The 25573-nt window shown below is 41.6% G+C and overlaps 1 protein-coding gene across 1 annotated transcript in view; it reads left to right on the forward strand.

The window, feature by feature from the left end:
• The window catches only part of tmtc2b (transmembrane O-mannosyltransferase targeting cadherins 2b), an 88512-nt gene extending 63151 nt beyond the window's left edge, over positions 1-25361 (forward strand). The window contains exons 4-12 of the mRNA XM_070907728.1: positions 51-165; positions 692-777; positions 2127-2311; positions 3567-3645; positions 6508-6629; positions 12459-12540; positions 14260-14374; positions 19438-19501; positions 25182-25361. Coding sequence (XP_070763829.1) covers positions 51-165; positions 692-777; positions 2127-2311; positions 3567-3645; positions 6508-6629; positions 12459-12540; positions 14260-14374; positions 19438-19501; positions 25182-25361 — 1028 coding nt within the window. The remainder of the gene's footprint in view (positions 1-50; positions 166-691; positions 778-2126; positions 2312-3566; positions 3646-6507; positions 6630-12458; positions 12541-14259; positions 14375-19437; positions 19502-25181) is intronic.
• The last annotated feature ends 212 nt before the right edge of the window (positions 25362-25573 follow it).

The following is a 25573-nucleotide window of genomic DNA, read 5'->3' on the forward strand; positions in this document are numbered from 1 at the left end:
ACAAATGTTCTTTTTTATTCCATTCAACCTTTTCTTTTGTAACCTGTCAGCATGGGGCAACCTTGGAAATGTCCTGAAGAGCCAGGGCAAGATGGACGAGGCTGAACAGGCGTACAGAAATGCCCTCTATTACCGCAGCAACATGGCTGACATGCTGTATAACCTGTGAGTTTGTGTTTTATTATATTTTTGTGTTGTCATTTATATTTTCTTATGTGTAATGCTCAAGTTCATTTGACTTTGATTTCGTTTAGTGTCAAAGCAGGCTTTTGTACTTGTATACTGCTTTCAAGAGCGTCTCCACTCATAGCCGTTCCAATGACTTTGGAGTGTGTGCGAACAAATGGTAAAGTTCTCCCTTTACATGCGTGTGTCCATTGATCAGAGCTATTCTCTCAGAGGAAGTGCCGTCTTGTCTTGTATTCTCCAGAGGGCTGTCTGTCTGACAGGTTTATTGATGATGCTGTTTTAGCCTGAGGGGAAACGCAAAACATCCACAGCCAACACTCACAGTGTGCTCAAATGTCTGTGGTTTGCCAAAGATCTAAATCGTCCTCCTCAGTTTTATCAGCTGCTTTTGTCCTTGTCTAATCATAACAGAGGCTTTTCAACTTTAAACATCTCCTCTTTGACTTTTTTTTTTTTTCAATTCTAAACTGCCTGTACCGTCTTTTCTTTTGTCTGTCTGCAGCGGTTTGCTGCTACAGGAGAGCAACAAGTTCTCAGAGGCGCTCCACTACTACAAGCTGGCCATTGGGAGCCGGCCAACTCTGGCTTGTAAGTACAGCTCTTCTTTTTTATTGACAATCTCCAGCTCTTGCGGTTGTGGCTGTGCTGTGTCCAGGCAACAGTGAACACAGGCTGTGGTTATGTGCAGGGAGAGGAATAGGTGGCAAAGGGCAGTTAGTACGCGACTGACTTCAACATACAACACAGCTGGCTTACAAAGCCAAGTCATGTCAACAGATCAAGCTACTGTGTCACGTCATTTATTATGAATCCAGGCCATGACACTCTCATTTGGTTTTTCCCTCCTACATTCACAACATCTACTTCTTTGTCTTTCTTTGCTTATCCCTCTTCCTCTCCTCACCATGAGAAATCACCACAATTTCCCCGCTTTTCCTGGAATTCAATTTTCCACACAGTATCATCTTGAGCAGGTTCCCTTCTGATTAGCACAAATCTCTCACAATCTTACCCGATCATGCAATACATTAGCCCCCCCATTGTCCTAGGCATCAGTCAATGACAGATAAAACAGAGAATCTTAAACGTCTCTTCCTTTCTTTCCACGGATTAATTATCAACCTAATCAAGATCACGGTTAGACAAGAACATTTCCATTCAGCATGCAATTATTCAATCTGTTATAGCCGATAACAAGGTTAATTAATTACCTAAAGCAGCAGACATGTTGGGGGCAGAATTAGAATGTGACAGTTAAAGCGTTTTGTCAAGGTTATGCCATTACTCACTGCCTAGTTGGGAGCTAACTAGAACAAACTGTAGCGTAGCGTTTTTTTATTTTATATGTAGAGCTGTGAGAAAGTGCTATTGATTTCTGTTTCCTTTTTTTTTGCATGAAGAAAATCTGTTTGGAAGACTGATGAAATCGGGAAAAAAAAACTTTCTTTCGTCCATCTGTCGTTTATCTTATCTGTTCCGCTTTCAGTGCAGATCCATGCAATGGAAAGAAAGTCTAGATATTGACCAGAAAGTGCAATACCATGCATAGACGGATAAGAGGGGTGTATGAATGTGGAATGAAATAATGTGAGCTTTTGTGATAACAAATCCAGGAAGAAGATAACTTGTTTGTGAGGCTGTTTGATTCTCAACCACACCCCTTTGACTTGATTATGCGTCAAAACCCTGTGGAAGAGCCGTCCAGATTGATCTGCTGTATCAAGTTAATTTATTCCAACAGCCAGGCTTGATAGGGAGTTGTTTAGAGAGGCAGGTCTACAGAGACTAATTACTCTCCAGCTACATATTGATCATTAGATGTTGTCTTTGACTGCTCAAGGAGAAGTTTAACAAGTACCCAAAGTATCCCACAGGATGCATGCAAAGGTCAAACGTACAGTAAATCATGGATATAACACGTAATGTTTTCCCAACAGCGGCCTACTTGAACACAGGCATCATCCTGATGAATCAGGCTCGCCTAGACGAGGCCAAGCGCACCTTCCTGACCTGCGCTGATATCCCAGATGAGAACCTGAAGGACCCCCACGCCCACAAGAGCTCAGTAACCAGCTGCTTGTACAACCTGGGCAAGCTGCTCCATGAGCAGGGACACCAGGAGGTAACGACCCAAAGAAAATATATGTTTCACATTTTGCATAGAAGATCCTTAGAGATACATGTGTGTTTCAAAATAAATTAGCATCATGGGAAAACAGTTACACTAATTCCCAAATGTGAGCAATATTTATTGCCTCATTGTTGAATAGCAGAATAAGTCATGTATTCAATTTTATTAATAAAGGTGGTAAATGTGATATTATGTTGTTTGTCAATGATATAGCCATAGCTTGCCACAATATAGAATGACAAACACCATAAAATGCAGTCCTTCAAAACACTGCTGTTTTTTCTTTATAATGTATATTTTTGCCCCTCATATAAAATAAAAAACATTTTGGCTGCATGTACTGTAGTTTACATGCACGAATCTAAGTGAACGCTATTATTAGGTACACCTGTACAATCTAATGCAACCCAATACAATTGTTCTGCCATATGCTTTTGAACTGAGGTCATAGTAAGTGGTGGTGTTGTACTGGACTGCTTTATATTCAGTGGTGTTACTAATATTCTGCCCCCCTCACATATGTAGATAGTACGGACCGCTCAATGTATTGTAGTCCACTTTGAATTGAGATGAAATGCAGGCAGTTGCCTAAGGAGCCTTTGGGGGACACTGAGAAACTGCTTGGTTTGTTCCAAAATTGCCTGTGTCATAGGGGATGCGGTGTTTTGTGCAGATAATCCTCCGGCTGTTTCTAACAAATTCACTCTCTTTCGTGCCCCAACAGACCTATATGCTGCCTAAAGTAACTGGTTTTTCAATGCTTCACATTTATATTGTACACAAGCACTGATGCTGCTGATTCAATCAGGACTGAAGCAGTGGTACTGCAGATTCAATAAAGGCCTTTATAAATTGTTGGCATGCTGGAGAAGGAGCGCAGTCCCACTTCCTCCGACTTCTAACCACAACATTTGCTTCAGCAATAAAGTAGTTCCAGCTCCTTCTACCATTTAAACTCTGAGGTGAATCACTGGACCTACACTCTATACATACCAGAGTCAATATGTGACACCACTCTAGTCGTCTTAACAGCCGTGACACTGAGGATAGACCCTTTCTCCTCGACTCTGTATGAACCAGCCTCCCAGCGACCCCCAATTCCACGCTGTGTATTCACAGTGTCAGAGCCCCGGCTGCAGGGGAGGAATGACTAGTTACTCCAGCGCCAGTTTCTCTGGCGGAGTCTCTTCGCTCTCTAATGCAAACATCCCCCACCTTCTTTTTTTTTTATTTGTCTCATTCACAGGAGGCCCTCACGGTGTTTAAAGAAGCAATACAGAAAATGCCAAGACAATTTGCACCGCAGAGCCTCTACAACATGATGGGTAAGAGCCGCTTTTGTTTCAAGACCTAAAGCCATAGAATCTGTTGTTTTTAAGTCCAGGAAAAATAACAAACAGTGGAGCTGAGGGTTAAGGGTTATTTTTGGAGTATTTTGGAGCAATTGGCTGCTATACATCATGCATTTTTGTTTTACAGTGTTGTTCTGGGTCTCTTAAAAGAAATAACTTCTGGACAGGCAGCGTCTTAAATGAACCAAACTTTCAGTGAGCATTGGGGATGGCTAATTGCAAGTAAGACCACTGCTTACAGCCTCATTAGCTGTTTTACACTTGCAGCTTTGAGTGTGGGATAGCCCAGGGCTCACCAACCCCCACTGTGGAGCAGGGATTCTTTTGAATTTTGTCCCCAAAACGCAGTTAAAATCACTCGTATAAACAGAAGTTGGAACAAAACAAATAGAATGAATGTTCTTTGTGATTGTAGATTTACAGTAATTATTAAATATTTTCATGTGTAGAAAAGAGGAGGTCAAATATTTGTCAAACCGCTGCGAGAATTCAAGAGGTTAACCCCGGGTTCAGGTTTCCAGTTGTGAATCCTAAACCTGGGGCTTACCGTAAGCCCTTGCATGATAAATATGAAGATGAAAACTAGGTTAAGCTCACTTCAGCTTTCTGTAGCCTAGTGTTTAAGTTAAGCCAAGGCTAAGATATGCAAAACGTGTTAAGGAGTGCTGGAATGAAGTAGATTGGCAAAAAGAATGTGTATAACCATTGTCAGATAGACATCAAGCAAACAACTATTTATATCAATTTTCAACAGTGAAATGAGAAATGTAATTGAAATGAATGCTGTTAAACAGTGTTTTGACCAGATAGTAGTAAGCTTTCGAATTCATGTTAATTAGAGTTAATTTGCTTTTCACTACAAGAACAACCCAGCTTGTTAGATTACAGCTGTAGAACAGCTGCTTTCAGGCTCATTATAGCTGCTTTCTCTTTGCTTTTTTTTCTCTCTCTGTCTCCCTCCTGCCTTCTCTCTGTCTCAGCTACTCACACACACACACACACACACACACACACACACACACACACACACTCACTCATACACACATAACCTGGGACGTCTGTAATCCAGGCTGGGTAGTGCCACAGGTTCACTTATGTGTTGGCAAAATGCAATTTGACAGAGCTACTGAGATTATGTCAAAATGTTGATGAAAGCACTGCGTCTGCGACGGAGGCACTGAGCCAGAGATCTGTGATTTCTGCAGCTTAGCGTTGTTTCCTCGCTGAACTGATTTGGCACACCTGCTCAAGTGTATTTCCAGTTTCAGTCACCGCGCTGCTCTCATGCTGTTTGTCAGACGCCAAGGAGCAGAGGCTTTCATCAGAGGCAGACCTGGGTGGTAATCTGCACCCTGCTGATCTCGCTCCAACGCTCTCTGGTGGGCCGAGGAATGTTCCACTCCGAGGAGCCGGTTTTCTGCTCCTTGGATTCGACGTCACTTCTAATTGCACGTTGATGTTTGTGCTTACACAGAGGTCGGCTGCCAGGAAGGCCAGACGAGTGTGTTGGCTGCTTTTAAACTCGTCAACGAATAAAGAGGTCATGTCAAAACAGACCTATACAGACATTATTTTGAATAGTTCAGTTCCTTGGGCTTGTGGTAAATCTCTAAAATCCACATAATCCTGTCTATTAAATACATTGATTTATTAAACTGAAGTTATTCACTATTAAAAAAACATGGACCTAAATGGTATAAATCTCAGTTGGAAAGGGAAAAAAAGACAGGAGAGACAAATTGGTTTCAAGTTTGCGATATCCTCTAATCCATTCTTTTACTCTATTTGATGTTAGCTGTTGACAAGGACATTTTTGATGTAGCTACAATGTCATGGATTTCAGTGAAGGATATCATCTTGAAAAGATATCCTCATGTATTACTTTACATCTCAGGGGGGAAAGGTCTTAAGCCTGGACCTGAACGGAAGTTACGCCTTAAATAATGGGATGTCTTTTACGTGCCTATGTGTTGAGAGGTGACTTTGCACAGCGTTATCGCTCGGTCACACCAAAAGGAGAAAGTGTGTTTTCAAAGCATTAAAAAGGTCCCCGAGTTGTGATTAGGTGTGTGACACCTGGTGCTAATCACAGTTCCCGATCAGGGAAGTGATTAGTCCTAATCCCCACAGGGATTAAAGTTTCAGTCCACTCTAGTCTAAACAACTTGTCCGCTCATTTGAAATATAAACCATGTTACCAAGTTCTAGTGAGATTTTAACAACTGGGATCTCTTCCCCTAAATATGTTATAATGTTGATTTTAACTGTGTTGTGTCCAATTACCAGCCGATGTTGTCAAAGTCTTGCAATAATACAAGTGTTATTGGATGGCTATGGGAAAGAGGTTATTGTTTTTTCAGGTGTGAGCAGGCAGAGGGTCAGATCTGGCGGTGAGGGAGGTATCAGATGATGTCTGACAGATCAGGGAGAGTGAGGAAGTGTGTTATACACAAAGCAATATTCTCCTTATTTTTTTAAGCCCCACCGTGAACTTTCAGTTTCTAAGAAATAAAAGCACTTACAATGACTTAAATGTTCATTACTGACTGGGTATCAAAGGTTTGCTGTTTTGAGAGGCATTAGAGGTAGGACATAAATTGTTTCTGCAGTATGAATGTGGCACTCAAAAACAGAGGTTAACATTTGCATTCTCTTTGTTCAGTGCCAGATATTGTACAAGTAACAATGTCATTTGGGTTTGGGGCCGGATTTCGTGCCCCACTGGATTGAGGTCTGGTCTCACTGTCATGGAAACCCTCGGCTGAACAATGGGAAGATGTCTTAACCTCTGACAGCTTGACCCCCTGACCCGACCCTCATTTCGCTCTCTCACAGGAGAGGCCTACATAAGACTGAACAAGCTGACTGAAGCTGAACACTGGTACAGAGAGTCCCTGCGAGCCAAGCCGGACCACATCCCTGCACACCTCACCTATGGCAAACTCCTGGCTATGACGGTAAGACTTTATATCTGATATCTGTGTCATCTACCTTGAAGGCAAGACTATGTTACTTTTGACAGATGAAATTACAAAATCACGTCCCATTCAAAGAAATTTCTGCTGGTCCACTGTATCAAACCTTTCTGGTCCGAAGTCTGCCTTGCTGACTTCGACATGTCTAACCTCACATCATGTAATTCTTTGCTTCCCTGAACCGGTTTTCATTCTCTACGTGTGCTCTCTCTGTTCTTTTCAATCTCTTTATATTACACTCTCCTTCATCTCCGCTGGCTCTTTACTGATGGTCGTAATGTTTTCCTGACGTCTCTACAGTTAATCAATAGAATGTGGGCGAGAGGGGAAAGATTGGAATTGGAGAGTGAGCATGAGGGAACAATGAGAGAAGGTGGTCATGATGTCTTTCACAACATGTTCCTGTCTGACATGGGAATAGGACTTCTTGATAAAAATCTTGCCCTGGCTGCCGTTTTTTGGTCCATGTGACTTGTTACTAGCTCTTAAAAAGTAGCTTGAAAAACTGAATTTGCAGCTTTGAACCAACAGCAAAACAGATATCAGGCATTTGGCGTGTTTGCAACATTGCTCTGCAAAACAGAAATCTCTTAACACTGTAAAGAAAGAAACCTACGTCTGCCCAGCATTTTCAAGGACAGCAGAGATAACACAGCTGACCTTCAATAACCATAATAACCGGGTCTCAGGGGCAGAAGCAGTTTCCAGGGTCCCTGAGTTTACGAGGAGGTGGTCATGTGGTTGGGTCATACAGTCATCCCTTACAGATCGCAGCTAGATTGGCATATTTGGAGTATAGTTGACCAAGAGGAGCGGTTAGAACTGAAAAGGACTCTTACAAGAGAAATAAACAAATTAGAAGAAGAGTTTCACAGACGGTCAAAAGAAGGGTGGAGGACTTCTCTTCAGCTGACACCCCTCTCCCCCACAGTTTGGGCCCTAATGAAAGGAAGTAAATGTGTTCAAAAGCCTGGAGCGGTGGGATCTGGATTTTCAGAGAAAGGCTACAGTCTTCCCGGACTTGTCCCTTTTCATTTCCCTTATGGAAACAGAGTCTTTTTTCAAGTTCTTTTCATTTATAGTCTTTCCAAAACAGTGGGTTTTTCTGTTCCACAACTGATATGTGTGGAAGAATTTGTTTGCACATAATATACCTAAACTTGCTGGAAAAAAAACATATTTTTCTAAACAAATGTCTGTTTTTGTATCAACACTTTCTATTAAGCCCTTAAAAGCAGTTTGCCATTTTGGGAAATATGCGAATTCCCATTCTTGCAGAGAGTTAGATGAGAAGATTAATGCCACTCTCAGATCTGTACAGCAAATGTGAAGCTACCACCAGCAGCATACTGGAAACAGCTATCTTAGCTCTGACCATAACAAAATTCACCTACCAGCAAGTGTAAAAAGGACACGTTGTGGTTTTACAGGGGTCGTGCCAGACTGTTTTCTTGGCCAGGCTTAGAAACTTCTGGCACATAACGCGTAGCTTAAGTGAAAATGCTTGTAAGACATTTTTGGAAATATGCTTATTTGCTTTCTTGCCAAGTGTTAGATGAGAAGATTGATACCATGTCTGTAGGGTATGTGTAGCCAGGACACAGTTATTTTAGCTTAGTGTTAAGACTTGAAACAAGGGGAAACAGCTCCTGGCTCTGTCCAAACAACAAAATTCACCTACCAGCACCTCTAAAGCTCACTGATGCATACGTTATATCTCGTTGTTTAATCTGTAGTAGTGTAAAAATGACGTTTCAGTTTTAGTGAGCTAATTAGTGAGCTTCAGAGGTGCTGGTAGGCCGATTTTGTTACCTTTGGACTGAACCAAGCTTGCTGTTTCCTCCTCTTTCCAGTCTTTGTGCTAAGCTAGGCTAATATATTGCTGGTGGTAGCTTCATATTTACCGTACAGACATGAGAGTGCTATCTACCTTCTCATCTAATTCTCAGCAACAAAGGGAAATGTCAAACTATTGCTTTATCTGAAAATGGGGTTAATTCTTCCTCTTGGGTGTCATACGTTTGTGGCTCAATAATGCCATTACATAGTGTGTCCTCGGTGAAGTAGTCTTGCAGTCGTAGATCATTGTGTGTCTAAATTAAATTGAGCTTAAGCACCATACTAGATTGATTTTTCCATCTGTAGTCAGACTGATACTCAGCTTAAAGAACTGTTCAGCTGACGCCACAGATAAAAGTTGCAGCTGTTAAACTGACATGAATTCCTCTCTCTACAAAAGCCACTGGACATCAAATATTATCTGAAACCAAACTCTGTCAGCAAGGACAGTCTAGGGGAACAACATAATTCTTTAGAGGAGAGTGTTAAGACTTAGTGAAGTGGGCTGTGAAGAGAAACTCATTTTATTTAGGAAAGTGATATTGATTGTGGAGGAAAGTAGTGCTCAAACCTGCAGGGATGAATATCTGTAGATCCCTGACCATGATGGATGGTAGAGGGCTTTTGAGCCCCAGTGATTCCGTGCAAATAATGCCTCAGAGAAGGTAACTCAGTTGTTCGGACAAGCTTCTTTATCCATGACAAAAAATATGAAAGAAAGATTTTTTTTTATTGAAATGTGTCGAAAAGTTTGTACCGATGAACTTCAGTTATGGTACCAATTAATGTATGCTCTTTCTGTTGTGGCAATGGCCTCTGTGCCTGATGACAACAGCATTTAAGAATGATCAAAACCAGTTCAGGAAGTTGACCTGCTCACCAACCTTCGCGCTCCCTGTGTCACCACTGAGTGATGAAGACGCTTCAGATACTGCCAGGGGTTTTGAGGTTCAGATCCCTGCGGGAGAGGTGGAGAAACTAGTCAACAGGGTCAGAGAAGGGTGGAGGGGAGGACGGTGGAGCTGAGCTGGTGGCTGAGGCACAGAGAGCAAAGTGGTGCTATGATTTGTGGATGAGGGGAGGACAAAATAGGGAAGGAAGGGAGAGTTAATCACACAGATCAGTACCCCCCCCCCCACCAAGCTGACCCCTCCACACCTCTGCTGACACCCCGGGGGGTCAGGAAGTGTTTCGGGCTCTCTGTACACACTGCAGGTCAGACATGGACACAGCCGCCTTGGTGCTTAAGATTAGATTCAGTCGTCTACTCGTCATTTTGTCAGCTAATGCGATGCAGGCTTCATTCATAATCACCTCGGCAACCACAGAGCTAGAGCCACATCTGCAGTTTATCTGACATTATCAGGAGATTTAAAGGTGTGAGGCACGCACCAATAAGCTCAGCATGTGTGTGACAAAAGGGAGGATATTGTATCCACACAATGAGCTGACTAGAATAAGAAGTGGATTTAGCTGATGGAAAGTTTGGTTTGAAGGGTTGTTGGCAGTTTTATATTGACTTCCTGCATAATCTTTGTGTTTTCCACCCCCTCCCCAAGCTAGTGGCCTCAAGGTGCTTCCAGTTCAACAAAGCAGGGAGCGTTGTCATGTCACGAAATGTGGAAATGGAGTGACAGCAAGCAAGCTGGCTGCGGGATCCATTGATCCTCATCTTTGTCTGTTTCCTTCCATTAGCACTCATGTCAGGTTCCACTTTAGGAAGAAAAATCCTGGGATGCAAACAACCAAGTAAAGATGCATTTCCATTCTGAAAATCTAACCCTTTACTGAGGAAAATCTAGTTTGCCTTCATGATCCCTCACCCGAAGAACAAGTCTATCTCATTAGTCCACATCAAGACTTGACAGGATGAATTATAAAATGTCAAACGGCTGTAGACTCTTAGTCTCTTAGTCTTGATTGCACACACTAGGGTTCTTCACAACGCTGAAACTGAGATCTGAACCTGATCTTTACCTGCATCTTTAAGACTCAAACTCACTGAACTTGATGGGTACTACCAAATTTAAAACCCAAACCAAGATCCTGAACCTATATTTTTGCTTCCTTTCATCTTTTCTTTACTGACTGTTATCTTGCGTGGCACGTGCAACACATTGGCCATACTCTTCTTCCCTCTTCCCACTGGGCAAAGCATATCTCCTTGCAGCACACGAAACATATGGTTGCTGAAGATTGGCACAGTCAGGGTATGAAAGAGAGAAATTTCTTATTAATTATATTTGACAACAACCAAACCTTAGACGATAAGTGGCGAGTAGTCAACTCATATTGAGTTGGAAGAACTGCCAGGATTTTGACTTTGCAGAGAGAAGATAACAAGAAAGCACCAGTGCTTATTCGTAGAGACATACAGGTGAGCCAAATGGGTTATAATCCAGAAGGTCTAAAGGTAGTCAACTGTGATGTAATATAACAAGCATTGTACAAATTGCTTCTCTAGGGATTAGTAAGAACTGTAAAAACATTTCTTTTAAGACAAGAAATGAGCAACATGTTACTTTTTTTGAGGTCCTAACTGCTGTATAGCTTACTCTGGGCATGGTGTCCAATAACATAGTTAGACATGTCATAATCCAAATCTTTCATCCATTCACAACTGCTACTCATTTCAGTGTGTGAAAGCTTAATTCTGAGGTTTGACAAACAGGCGGAGGCCTCTGTTATTATAAAACCAGCTGGCCCTCAAACATACACATTCCTACATCTGTGAATAAGAGTATAAAAATACACAGAGATGATGCTGTTCAGACTGGAACTGTGATCATTACTTGGACACCATCAGCTCTATTAAACATATACTTAACACAGGCTTGATTTTCCGCAGCATCAAGGAAAACCCCACTCAGATATTTACATTAGAAAATTATGTATTTTCTTTCATCTACAGCTCACTGAAAATGCATATGCTTGAGTAAGTATACAGTCATTAATGCCACACTGTACTGATTGGACCTGAGCCCATTCTTCTATTTGACTAAACTAAAAGTAATTTGCTGTATTTCACACTCAGTTCATATACATTATTTTTCCTGGCTCATGCAATCTTTATTTAATCCTCCTTCGTCTTTTCTGATGTTTTGGCATTTTGCCGCAAAGCTTTATAGACTTGGTAAAACTCCAATTTAACCATATATGTTAATATTCATGCGAAGGCATTATCTATTAATGAAACACACACTAATGTTGCATTGTTAATGCTAAAACATCAGCTTTTATACATGAGTGCGCATTGTTAATTGTTGATCAGATGGCATCTGGTGCCCAACTGAGAGCAGGGACGTGTCAAAGCCCCAGCTGGCACTTCTATTGGCCAGCTGCTCTGTACTGTTTGAGCTGTGATTGGTTATGTGTCACAGTCTAAAGGACCTGAGGGAGCTCTTGAGGTCCAAAGGGCTTCAGTGATGCTTCTCCTCATCATGTTATGCTCACCCTCCCACTGTGGATTGTTTCATTTCCCTAAAGGCTGGAACAGCACTTATGTAAACCTAAAGATCCCTATGGATACATGGTCACACACACCACCCGTCTCTATCCTCTCCTCTCCTTTCCAGCCTCCCGCTCCATTTCCGTCCACTGCTCTCTGTCTTGTTTCATAGCGGTGGGGCCACACACACCGGCAATATGCGGTTATGCTCTGGAAGTGTTATTTGCACAGATAAAAGTGTGTAATGAATGAGCCTTTGCCCCGTCTGGTCCGCTGTGCCAAGCATGACAGTGTGTACTTTGACAGGACGACACATGAGCTTGAAAGAACAACAGTCGTGGTCCATGTGTTTCATGTCTATTTATTAAGATTTATTGTTAAAGTAGGTCTGCGGTTTGGAGAGGGCCATGAGGTATACACAAAGGTATTTTGGCCCTTGAGCTTGAGTGTGGTGTTTTTATAATGAGCAGTTTTGAGGAGCAGTTGAAACAATAATGACACTGTGTTTAATCCGTCTCTCTCAGGGGCAGAAAACAGAAGCAGAGAGGTACTTCCTGAAGGCCATCCAACTCGATCCCACAAAAGGCAACTGTTACATGCATTATGGTAAGCATAGATTTGTTTTAGTAGTAGTTTGTTTTTTTTACTTTCAATTTGACATATCCTGACTTTATTCTTACATCCTCAAATATTTAATTTGGCAATTTAACACACTTGTGTGCACAAAGGCAGGAACTCGCACGCCTTGGCAGGTTGTTCAGACAACAGAGTTGGCTGACCCCTTTGCCATCTCTTCCACCAATCAGCCGTGGTGTCAGTCCGTACGTGGTTAGTGGAGGATCGCAAGAGGAGAGGATGATTTCCTCAGATTGTTGATGGAAATATGGAACGTGACAATTTCAGCGTCTCTCTTCTCTTACATTATTTCCTCGTGACTCACTGACTGCGTTGCCACTTAGATTTAATTACTGTCATTGTAAGATTGAGCTTGAATAAGCTGACAAGTTAATTACTTCCTTCCTTTAAAAGCCTGTAAAGCCTTGTCTGTCTGAAACAGCGTTTTATGATGACCTGATGTGTCAGCTTGCTATCATTGCGGCAGTTTGTATGTGACATTTAAAAGCGATCAATACAGCAGGTTAATGGCGGATTTTCCATTTTCAAGGCATGAATTTCGAGGTTGTCACCTTTAAAAAGGTTAAGAACTCTGTTTAAGATAAGATGAACAGTATTGATCCGCAGAGGCAAAGAACGGGATATAGATAGATATGCAATTGATAAGTGATTAAAGTTGGAGCGTTCACATTATTAAAACTCAAACCTTATTCTCGTCAGGGCTGGTTGCTAGTATTTCACAGATTCATATGTTTGCAGTTTGGCACAAAAGCAAACACACAAAACGGTGTTGCATACTGCTGGATATTCATACTTTGAGTGTAACAGAGTTGTTTGTTTTTGAAAGTTACTGAATGTAAATAACCACACAAAAAACCAAAGCTTGAGTTTCCCACTGTCCTGGAACTGGACAGATCAGAACTAGATCTTCTAGTATTCCCTTAAAAGTCCCGCTGTCACATGATGGGAACAGGAATTACAGTATCAAAGTCTGTACATTCAGACCACCGTTGTAAAATATTTAAAAATATAGCAGGACACTGGCATGTATTGATGCAGTGACTGTTATTCCTTCATTACTCATAGATTTGCTTTCATATATCATGAACCCTCCATAACAGTTTGTCACCTGGAGCTATTTTACACTGAGATGTAAAGTGAGACTTCAGACCATCACTGTCTCTCACCTCAGGCCTGTACTCGCGGCTTCAGTTTCATCCACAGTTATTAAGGAAAATATGCTTAGGTTCACATAGTGGTTTAGCATCCCTGGTACAGTAGTGGGGCTAACCAAAGTCAACAGGGTATTAATTCCTCTCTAAACCTGGCCCTTACCAAGGGGTCCACCCTCGGTTCATGGCCTTGTTAGGCTTCCATGATCCCATCTCACTCGACGGGTCCGCAGAGGTTGAACTGCCGACGCAGCCGCACCCATAATAAGACACAAACCTCCTGCGAGAAACATTTTAATCTTAAAGAAACAGCTCTATCAAGGTTGGCTAATGTGAACAAATGGGTCTGAGAGATGGCCAAAGAGCGATGGTATGTTGCACTCATATCTAGTGTTTCAGCATATTATTTCAGGGGCACACTAGGCTGTCCCTCTACCAGGGCCAAAGGCAACACTTGCAGACTGTGTATCCCTCTGTGTGCCTCTGTGGGGATCCCTCAGCGTTTTAACAGCGCTGCTGTTCTCTCCTGCCCTGCCAGGTCAGTTTTTGTTGGAAGAGTCGCGGCTGCTGGAAGCGGCGGGGATGGCACAGAAAGCCGCACGCCTCGACAGCGGGGAGTTTGATGTGGTCTTCAGTGCAGCCCACATGCTCAGGTGAGTGTTTGATTGGAATGATTCTGGGGTTTTTTTTTGTTGTTTTTTGTTACATTTGATCATTTTTATAGCCCCAGCACATGCAGAAAGACACTGAATATATTTCATTCTTTGTAGATGAGATGGGTGGGCCACAGTTTTCCATGGCTGAGTAGAAAGGAGGCTGTGTGTGAGAGAGGGAGGTCTACTGTCTGCATGGTTTATCCGGGGGCTTACACTACTCCTCAGCCAGTGTGATTTACTTGGCTGTACTTTGTAATCCTCTTCTCTCGCTGCACTGCCAGCCAGAGAGCTGCTGGTTTGTCTTAGCGTGCTGTGCAGCTATGTATCTTCATATGCTCTCTCTCACTCTCTCTATACCTCTCTCCCACTCTCTGTCTCACTCCCCTGGCTCGTGCTTGAAAGTCTGCTTCCAGATCAGTGCTCGGTTCAGCTGATGAGCCTGAGCATCTAAAGCTTTTGCAGCCCACAAGCTGTTGTATTTCTGAACACAAGCCATGAGTTGAAATGTGTAAATACAGCCTTGTGCCAGTTTACAGTATGCTGCCCCTCTAACTAAATAAACCTACAGAATTATACAGTATGACCCAGTGTGGAGATTTCCTTCTTTAAACCCATCATGGGTAACTCGTGGCCTTTTAAGTAACAGCTGCTGCTGCAAGGAAAAGGTTGTCTTTAAATATGTTGATTCTTAAAATCGATACCACTCTCATGAAGGCACAGCTGGTTAGCTTAGCTAGTTTAAATACTGGAAGCAGGGGGAAACAGCTAGCCTGGCACCTCCAGTTCTCACGAAGTGACACGTAATACCTTGTTGGTTAAAGCCGTACAAAAACATAGATGTGAAAACAACATGTTGAGATGGAGGTTCCATGAAGTTACCGTGCCCAGCCATGAAATAGTTCAGATGGTAATTACGAGCAACTGAGTCAGAAGAACTTGTAATTCCAAGTTGGAGAGGTCAGGAGTTTCTGACTGCGACCATATTGCCCACGTGGTGAAAAGAACTACAGAGGTGTCAACAAACCTGTGGCAAAATGACTGCAAAGCCACCATAGCAGTAACACATAAATGAAATCCCATATTACATTGCTACTGATGTAATTACTGATCAGTCAGCTAATTTAACAGGAACTATCACTGTTTTTATCAGGTTTTACTTGTTTGCAAACTGCTGCAGATTTGTAACACAAATCATTCAGGCTATATAAATGATGGGATAATTGGAATATTGTGTGAACACTCCAAAGTTTGAATGATTGAGGAACTTCTTGTTTTTCCCGTGAATGCAGCATTAATCCCCTGCCTGTACAACCAAATGTGTCATTTTTACACTTCACGGTTTTAGTATGGATTAAACAAATGGGATATACCGTGTTAATTAGTGAGCTTTAGAGGTGCTGGGAGGTGGATTTTGTACCTTTGGACAAAGCCTGGTAGCTGTTTCCCCGTTTCCAGTCTTTATGCTGAGCTAAGCTAACCTGCTGCTGTCTGTAGCTTCACATTTAGCGTACAGTCACAAGAGTGGCATCAATCTTGTCATCTAACTCTTGCCAAGAGTTTCCTAAAATGTCTAACTATTCTTTTAAGACCATTAAACCATGTCTTGAACCACCAGAGTTCGGTAAAGCTGCTTCTGCTTTTCCCAAGAGTGCTGCATTGCTACACAGCTGTATGAAATATTTTTACCCAGCTGCTTCATGCATAGCTCTTCCCCCACCAGTCCGGTCACGCAGGATCTTCACCACCAACAGCTTTCAGTTTCGACAGCCTCTTCCAGGGTCCAGACCCCTGGCAGCAAAAGAGCGCTTCAAGCAGTGCTGGGGCAGAACTTTTCTCCGCCTGCTTGGCATGGGGTCTCACTCCTCCACAGCTCAAGTTCTTTATGTGTTTTTCTTGGACGCAGACGTGGAAAGGCCCTCGGTTGGTGGGGACACAAGTGAATCTACACGGGGGAAGGGAGGAGATTAAAAGGAGGAGCAGTTGCTCTCAGATGTGCAAATGTCTTTTATTGCCCTCTTGGGCACTTGGTTTTTGACCATTTTGCTTCCAAAGTAATAATTTCCTGCTGCCTTCTTTGAACAATTCTTGTGTTTTTTTCCCAAACAAACTCTTGTTTATAGCATGAATGTAGGACAAAAAAAGGTTGGTTAATGGTGTGCTTGTCAACTTGTCAAAATTATACATCATACAGCAACTTAAGATCTCTAAAAAACGCACTCGTGCACTCATAGTTCACCTCATAGATTACCATCCAAACCATCTGCCTTATATAATAATATAATACGCCATATCTGGAAGATTACTTTGTATATTACTCGGTAGTCATGATGTTAGGTATGCCAATTTGTGCATATTTGGCAGTCCCGATTTTGAAAAAGTATATAAATTGGTAATGAAAGGAAAAATTGGTAGCAAGTTATGGGACACAGACATCTTCCCTAAGGGAAGTGTAGCATTCAAACAGTGAGAATCTTAATCCCCAAAAAATGTTATTCTGTTCTGGAGACAGATGGGACAGCTGTGGTTTAGGCACAAATATCTGGCTGTTGTAATTTGTTCATTCAGTCATTTGTATCCAATAATGTCACGCTCATAGGCAGTACTGTCAGTCTGGGGTTAATAAACCATCTCTAGACAACAAGATGTCAGGGTAAAAAGATCAGCGGCTGAGTTGTTGATTTGAAATATGGTCAAGAATTTCTTTCCTCCAGGGACTTTTCTTTGATTCATTCCTGCTCTATTTTCCCATCCCTCTCCTTCTCTTTATCCCTGTACTCTTGTAGTCTCACACAGACTCTTCCTCGGGTTTAAACCCAGGCAGTGGTTTACATACTTGGCCTCCATTGTCTTCTGCATTCTCAGAACCCGCAGTCAGACAGCCCTAGGACGTCCTTCTGCTCCTTTGGTCATGGTGTGGCAGCTCTCCAGTTCTCTTCTGATAATGTGTTTATAAATGTGATAACGATATTATAGAATTAGATTGGTGCATTTATTTTTATCAGAAGGATGTTCTTTCTAAATATTATGCTGGCAAACAAACATATGGTTGTGGTTGGACGTGAAACCCTCATTTATAATGTCAGGACAAATTCAGCAACTCAAGTCGGTGTCTGGATCGCCTTTGGAATGTAAAATGCTTCTTTGCAACAGAGCTGGAAAATTCAGTTGTACCAGAAAAATAAACAGCAGTGGCATGTTCTTCTGTATATCATCTGGTTAACATATAGGATTACCTCTTTTAGATCAAAATTATTTTTTTTAGTCATGTTAGCATGACTCTAGGGATCACAATGTCGGTTGGTCAACCACTTTGGTCACAGACTGAATTTCTCAATAACTATCTGAAAGACTACCATTACATTTTGAACAAACTTTCATTTTGAACGTTGATCTCCTGACGTTTCCTCTAGCGCTACCATGAGGTTGACATTTGTGGTTTTAAGTGAAATGTCTCAACAATTATTGGATGTTTTGCCATGAAATGTGGTACACACCTTATTGCCTCCTGCAGGGTGAATTGTAATAATATTAGTAATCTATCCACTTTCCATTTAGCGCAATCATCAGGTCAAAATCTCAATTTGTCCAATACTTTGGTTCATGACCAAATTTATTCGAAAACTGATGACATTTCCATCTGCGCTAATTAGCTAATGTTAGCATGCTAACACACTAAGCTAAGATGGTGAACATGGTAATGTTGACACTAGCATTTAGCACAAACACTTCTGTGCCCAAGTATGGTCTCACAGAGCTGCTAGCGTTGTTGTAGACTCTTAATCTTTTTTTTTTCTTCCTTATCCCAGTAATGGTGAACTCTTGGAACACATGCCCCATTACTGGTGTTTAAATATGAAATGCCTTTTCTTGGAGGTAGTTAGTTTTAAATGTCAGTTTCTGTGGTCACCATTTGACTCACATGTATGCATTTGATATTTTACTATATTTTATTTAAATAAGACCCAATGAAAAATGTGTATCCAGGCTCTACATTTCAGTTTGAAGCTTCACCATGTTATATGAAACTGAAAACCATGAATTATATACTCATTAATCATTGAAGATTTTAAAAAAGACCTTTCAAACCAAACACAAATAATATGTGTTTACTTAGGCCACTGATCTGGTAATCCTAAAATAAAAGCTTTTCCTTTTATCTGGAACGATTTGGATGATGATCCCTTAATAGACTGTGACAGCCTAAATGAAACGGTGGTTCCAATGGCCTCGCTTCCTTTGATCATTACGACTTCAGGGGCTCCACAGCCAGCCGTCGTTGACTCTGTCCTTGACTTCGTCAAAGTTAAATTGTTTGCAATGAGGCAATTGTTACCATCAGTGAAAAGCATGCAGCTGTGGACCATAAAGGTGACTTCTGAGATATTAGTATTAATAACAGGAAAGGCCTTGTGACAAAGGAGCCACAGGTTTTTGTATAACAGTAGGCAGAGCAGTGGATTATGAAAGGAGATAAAAAGCATAATATAGGACACTCCTGTCTTGACTGCAGATTTTATGTCCTCAGGAACGAAGTATTTCTGGTTCCAGGAAGTCATGCCGACAAACCATCTGCCCCAAAAATCCTCGCATTGTGGCATATACAGCATGTTTTGGTGCATCTGTGCCATCTACTCTGCTGCCCGGGTTGTTATGATAGTATGATTAAATGTTTGCATTCTTTCAGTGTCTCAATATCCATCAAGCATGTCAAACCGCGATCTCCCCCACCACCTGTAAACAGAAATTCACAGTGAATATTCCTGATTACCCTTATTTGTTGATGAGTTTTCTTCAAGTACCCAATAAGCCAAATGTCCTGACCTCAAGCCAAAAGTGCTTGCTGCGCACTGCTCAGCACAGATGTTATCGAGTGAAAGATGCTATCGAATGAGAAACCTAAAGGCGGTTGGATCGGCTTTTCTCATCCCTCATGCTGTTCCCTCCTGCTATTTTCTCAGTGACCCCTGAGTGCCAGTAAACACGCAGGGTTCAAGGCCTCATCTGAAGCCAGGAGTAATAAAGATGAGTAATGATTGCCTCTCTCTGTTTTCCCTTTGCAGACAAGCCAGCCTAAATGACGCAGCCGAGAAGTATTACGGACAAGCAGCGAGCCTGAGACCCAATGTGAGTACAACTAGCTAATCATCCCCATTGCTATTTACCCTGGTGGACACTGTGCAATCACAGTCTGGGTGGCTTTCCAATATTATTACGGCCCGGTCTGCCTTGTCACAACGGCCTTCATTGTCAGTGGATGAGGCCTAGGTCTTTACTAAGCTCAGAGGTTTGTTTGTGTAGCATCCATCACCGACTTCAAAGGACGGGCCAGGGTAAGTAGATTGAAAAGAATAATGATGATAACACTAGGTCAGGGTACTTTGACATCTTGAAAATGAATGGGGTCCAGTCTTTGAGGGATTTGGCAGGAGGGGTTGTGTTGTTTAAGTGAGGGCCGCAGAGGGAGAAAACTATGTTTGGCATGTGGTCACCCTGTTTGTTCCTGTGTCTTGATTAGAAGAAATCAGTCCAGGATTAATGATCAAAATATATCTGGACAATGTTATACAGACAATAAAGGTTGGTTCTGCAGGCACACAAACCCCAGTATAATATATACAAACAATGACAAACAAAAAGACAAACAAAAGCTCGAGTATAACAAAAGGCTAAAATTCAAGATTTCCACAGAGACCATGAAATTGAACTCCTATTCCCTTTGTTGTTCTCAGTGTCGATGTAGCGTTCAACTTTTGCCAAAGAATTGTGTATTTTTTACATCTAATTAAACCCAGATGTGAGGTAAGAAAAATGAAATTATTTTGCTCATTGCTTCAGTTTATATGCATATATTAAATAATAGAACCGTACAGTTTAAGGTGAACTGTGGGAATGTTTCCAATTCTCTTTTGTGAGTAGCACAAACTCCTCCTTGTGCTGCAAGGACGCTCTCACATCTAATCACTGCTCACTTTGAGATGTTTGCAGAACATTTGGAGTTAAAGAAAGACAATCTTACAGGGACAGTGTGTGTGTATGACTCATTGGTAACAAGCATGGCCAAGTTTATATAAACATTAAGTCACATTGGCCCCCAAAAACAAGAATTTCTAAACCATATATGTTTTATTTGTTATAAAACTTTACCAGAGCCTATAAAAACCATATGTCTGTGACATAAAGTCAAAAACAGGCAGAGAAACTGGATGAGCAACTTTCACTTAAATGAATGTGCGTCATCTTAGAGTACGGTTTTCAGTTCTCTTAACACTGTACAACCATGGTTCACACTCACATTCGCACCAAAGTTCACCCAACTTTAAGCCTGAACCCTGGGAATTATCATAAGACAGGGCTGACCATTGAGAGAACCACTGTCATGCCGCCCACTGATGGATGTGCACTTCTGTTAAAATTGTGCTGAGGATGTTTGAGTTCCTTACAGATGTATTTCAGGGCCAGATCCGTGTAATTTTCACATGACTGTTTCTTGGCATCTGCAGTTGTACAAACACGCATTTTGATGTCCACATCTAAACACAGAGGCACTTTTTTGCCCCTACTTGGTCACTTTTGCTTGGATGCCTTTTGCCATTTGTACTGCTTACAGCTGAAGCATGATCATAATTTAGCATCTTCATCCATCTTCTTTACCATTATCCTTTGTTCTTTTCTATGCGACTTGACTTAAGCCATGTACCCTGTCCATCTTCATTTGTCATTTCATGCTTTACTGCGGCTTGACTCTTCACTCTCCAAAGGCACTGGTGTTTTATATTAAGCACATATGTTTGCTGGCTCTGAGTGAGAGAGGACAATTCCCTCCATTCAAAGGATTTAGTCCCTTAGTCCTACAATTCCCTCTATCTAGACGAGCTAAATCCTATCGGATGCTTGTTTTGCTGTGGTCAATCCCTGCACATGTCCTTTGAAAGTTTCCCCTTCTATGTAGATATTCTTTACCTAAATGCCTATCTGAAGTCATTATGGTCAGGTCATTCCCCAACCTGGCTTTACTCTTAACTCTCACAGTCTTTATAGCACATGTTGCTTTACGGTCTAGGCTAATATGCTCCACATCTGGCTGTGCTTCTGCTGCTACATGCCAGTTTAAGGACGGGTAGGGAGGCAGAGAGGTTACAGAGCAGCAGGAAATGATGAAAAAATAAAGGCTTTTGACAAGGGAACATTTTGCAGAGTGTTGCAAGTGTTGCAAGGGTGAGGAAGAATGCAGGAGTATAAATCACAAATGTCTTAACTATATATAAGTAGGGGGAGAAAGGCTTGGGTGAAGAAAGGTGGGAACCTACAGGGGAGAGTATAAGAAGGAAACTAAACTCAGGAATTGATAAGTTCTGCATAGACAGAAAGAAAAAGATCGTTCGAGTCTCTGCCGTAGCTGCACTGAGAGGAAAATCAGGAGTCTGTTGATTTTCTACCCAGGAGTCTTTGCAAAGTGCTTCATATGTTATGGCACTCATCAGTATCTTTGACTGGACAATTTCTATCCTCAAAACTCATTTCAGAATTGTGGTTACACATCTTCACCATCCTCTAATCCATCTAAAACCCACTGTTTTCTGGACAGACCCATTACAAAAACCTTTTTAAAACCTCTCTCCATATTGTCCTTTACTACAACTTGGATCATCTCTAAGGGAAAACCTTCAATTCATTGTATTATGTGAGAACACAAATTCACTTAGTTGATCTTTGCCATTCTTTCTTTTAGTGATTCCAAAGACTCAATTTATTCTGAGTCATGTTGCCTTATGAACTGACTGACCTCATGGAAACAGACTGAGGCCAAGGGCCTAATTTCTACTTGGGATGGGGTGGGCATTCTTCACTTTTTTGTTCCCCCAAATTTTACAGTTTCAGTTTGATTCAGTCACTAACAGACCACTAAACCGTGTCCTCTTACTGTCCAACTGCCAAGATCCTGAAGGGAGAAGTTGATCAAAATGTTGTACTCAAAGCATTTATGCTCTACACGCAGCTCAGTAGTGAGTGATTAGTGGACTTTTTTTGCCCTGGATATTGCCCCTTAGGCGACATACAAGCGGTCCTACCTTTTTGAAGGAGGTTGTTGGCACCACGTGCAGCTTGTGAGGAAGACTGCCAACACTATGCAGGGCTGAGAAAAACTGAACTCTAAATAATTTAGCTGTTTTTCTGTACTGGTAATTTTCCTAAAATGTCACTGGAACTGATCATCTATCAAAGATAACATTATTTATTGAGTTTAAAGGTTCATTGTTGGCATTAGAAATGGTAGTTTGCATTTTTTATATAACATGATAATATCTATCAAGAAGTACCAGTAAGTCTCAATTAAGAAAAGTATTATTCTTTTGGGTATGGCTAACCTTATTATGGAAAGAATGATAATAAATAAATCATAATTCACTGAACCTCATCGACTCCACAAAATTACATGAAAACTAATTTGCTAATATACACCTACAGTATATTTCACCTTCATGTTGTGGATACAGTATTTCTGTGTGTCCCCTTCACTGTCACTATCAACTATGTCCATATGTATAAACAGTTATATTTGGGCTAGCATTATTCTGAGTGGTAAAAATCCCTAACTTGCAAATTGATCCCCCAGCGTTATTTTGTGGTTTGACTTTCAAATGGTGGGTCAAACTGAAGGTAATTTATGGTGCAGACAGCCTCAGAATTACCCCGACCATTAAAGTCAAGAACTCTGGCTGCTCTTAACAATAATTGAAACACAGAGAGAATTTTTTGTTTTGCTAGGGGATTAATGTAATTGCCCAATATGCAGCGAGTGTGGGGAATTGGTATCTAGTAACTTTAACGCTGCACAGTTTGGAGTCAGTAAGCAGCAGTAGAAGTGTTGGTCATGCCAGCCTTTACTTTGGCTAAGGCATGTGTCGCATGTTTTATATGTTGAGGGAAGACGTGACTCCTCTCTAAGGGACAACGGGATTATTCCAGGGTCTCTTTGATTTATTCATCAATTTTATCCTCCCTATGAGAAAACCAGCACTATTGGACATATTGTTCCCATTGAAATTCTCATGCATGGAGCATCACTCATCCAACCTTGACACTGGAAAAACAGCGAGATGTTTTGAGAATTTTGTGAGCGTACTAGACAAGGGTGGAACAGTCCACACAACCTACAGCACTGTTTGGACAAAGCAAGATAAATGGCCATACACTCTAAAAGTGGTTGTGTTTGGTGACCTCTCTGAAAGACTGTTCTCAATGCATGAACTTGTATCACTATCATGCATGTATGGCAAGTGTTTCGGTTCAAATAATCACCTGTGGTTGCTTGCCCTTGTGTTCAAAAACATACTTTGCATTTCAGAGTTTGTTAGGTGTTCATTTATTGTATATATTACAACCGAATTGGATCAAAATTATTTATAAGCCATCCAGTACACAAAGAGGGATTTTAATGCCCTTTTATAAGCTTTTTTATATGCTATTATATTTTTAGCATGCTCTTGCTGTTTTTCTGTAGCACTGCTGTTGTTGTGGATAGTTTACATTCCACACATTTCTCATGACATTCCACACATTTCTTGTAACATTTACAGAAAATTTAAATTCTCTCATTCAAAGAGAGTTTCCCTGAGAATTACTCTTGATTAGTTGACAGGCCATGAGAAAGAAATTAAGGCTTGTGGTACAATACATCACTGAATGTCAAGATGTCATAATCATGTGCCATGCCATGTGACAATGATGTATGAGGTGATAATTATAGGGAAAAAGTCACAAACAGTGCAGTAAAAGCACACGATTGGCCATTTTTTACAAAGACTGTTTTATTTGAACAGTCCTCGTTTCCTAGGAGTTACAATTACATAAATTACAATAGTCTCAGCCAGTAAAACAGTAGCTCACTAAAGGATTAGACATTTTTTCCACACTTCAAACTAAAATGGAGATCAGATGTGGCCCCTCCCTTGGCCTGGATGCTTCATGGTCTTACCGTGATTGCACCTTGCACTTTTCCTATACTTATGTCCTCATGACTCACCCTCCCGTTGTACCAAGAAGGATTTTGCCCCTTGGCACCAGCAAGAATATACAGTGTATTCATCTAGACCCACTTCAAAGTGATGGTTGCTCCCTCTGACATCGGTGGCCACAGACAAGACACCGGGACACGCAGAGCAGCATGGTTACCAAACTCCAAACACATTCTGGGTGATCGGACAGTAGCGTGTTAGGCTCTGCTCTGTAGCCTCGCAAGACGACCAAATATTCTTTTACAGTGACTTTCATTTAAAAGGACAAAATAATTGTTTATTCTACTACTTCATGTGTTCATTTTCCTCAGTTTTGTGATTTAAAATCTAAAGCTCGAACTTTCAGAAATAACATCTGTTCAGAGTTTGTCTGTATGGAGTTTCTCAGGCAACAATTTGGATGTGGGTCTGTGATATGAAATATTTGTGGTCAAATTCCATTCTTTGCTAAATTATGAAGTGTGAATAGACGGACTTCATTTGCATTATTCATCTCACCAAACATCCATTCATGGCCTCTGATGTCCTAAAATTTGAATTTTTCATTAAGTAATTCTTTAGTCTAAACAAACAATTGGTGGTGAGAATATCACTGTTATTGCCTGTATGTTAGCTCACTCCTGCTGTGTCTCAGCAGCTGAATCACTTCTCAATAACAGGGTAGAATCTTGCTATTCTTGGACAAAAGTGCATCTTTGGAACAAAGCTTAAAGCTACCCTGAGGTGTACTTCGTCATTTTAGGACAAGATCAGTTTCATACTAAGACTATTTTTTTTTTTGGTTTCAGTATCCTGCCGCCTTGATGAACCTGGGGGCGATCCTCCACCTCAACGGGAAGCTGCAAGAAGCTGAAGCCAATTACCTCCGAGCACTTCAACTGAAACCGGATGACACCATCACCCAGTCCAACTTGCGTAAGCTGTGGAACATCATGGAGAAACAGGGCCTCAGGACCATGAGCCCCTGAGCTCACCCCACCCGCCTACCTGCCATCTGTACGCCAGACCTGGGGGAGAGGACGGCCTACGCGCCCCTCATTCTCTCTTCTCATCCAGGAGAGATGGAAGAGACTCTGGGAGGGTGTTTGCTCAGAGAGGCCATGACTGTGCCGCACAGCCCTCCTAATGACTCCTGAGCTCTGCATACACCTCAGGCCAGCAGCGTCCCTCAGAAGCATTG

Source organism: Enoplosus armatus, chromosome 6 (genome assembly GCF_043641665.1).
Source record: "Enoplosus armatus isolate fEnoArm2 chromosome 6, fEnoArm2.hap1, whole genome shotgun sequence".
Taxonomy (NCBI): Eukaryota; Metazoa; Chordata; class Actinopteri; order Centrarchiformes; family Enoplosidae; genus Enoplosus; species Enoplosus armatus.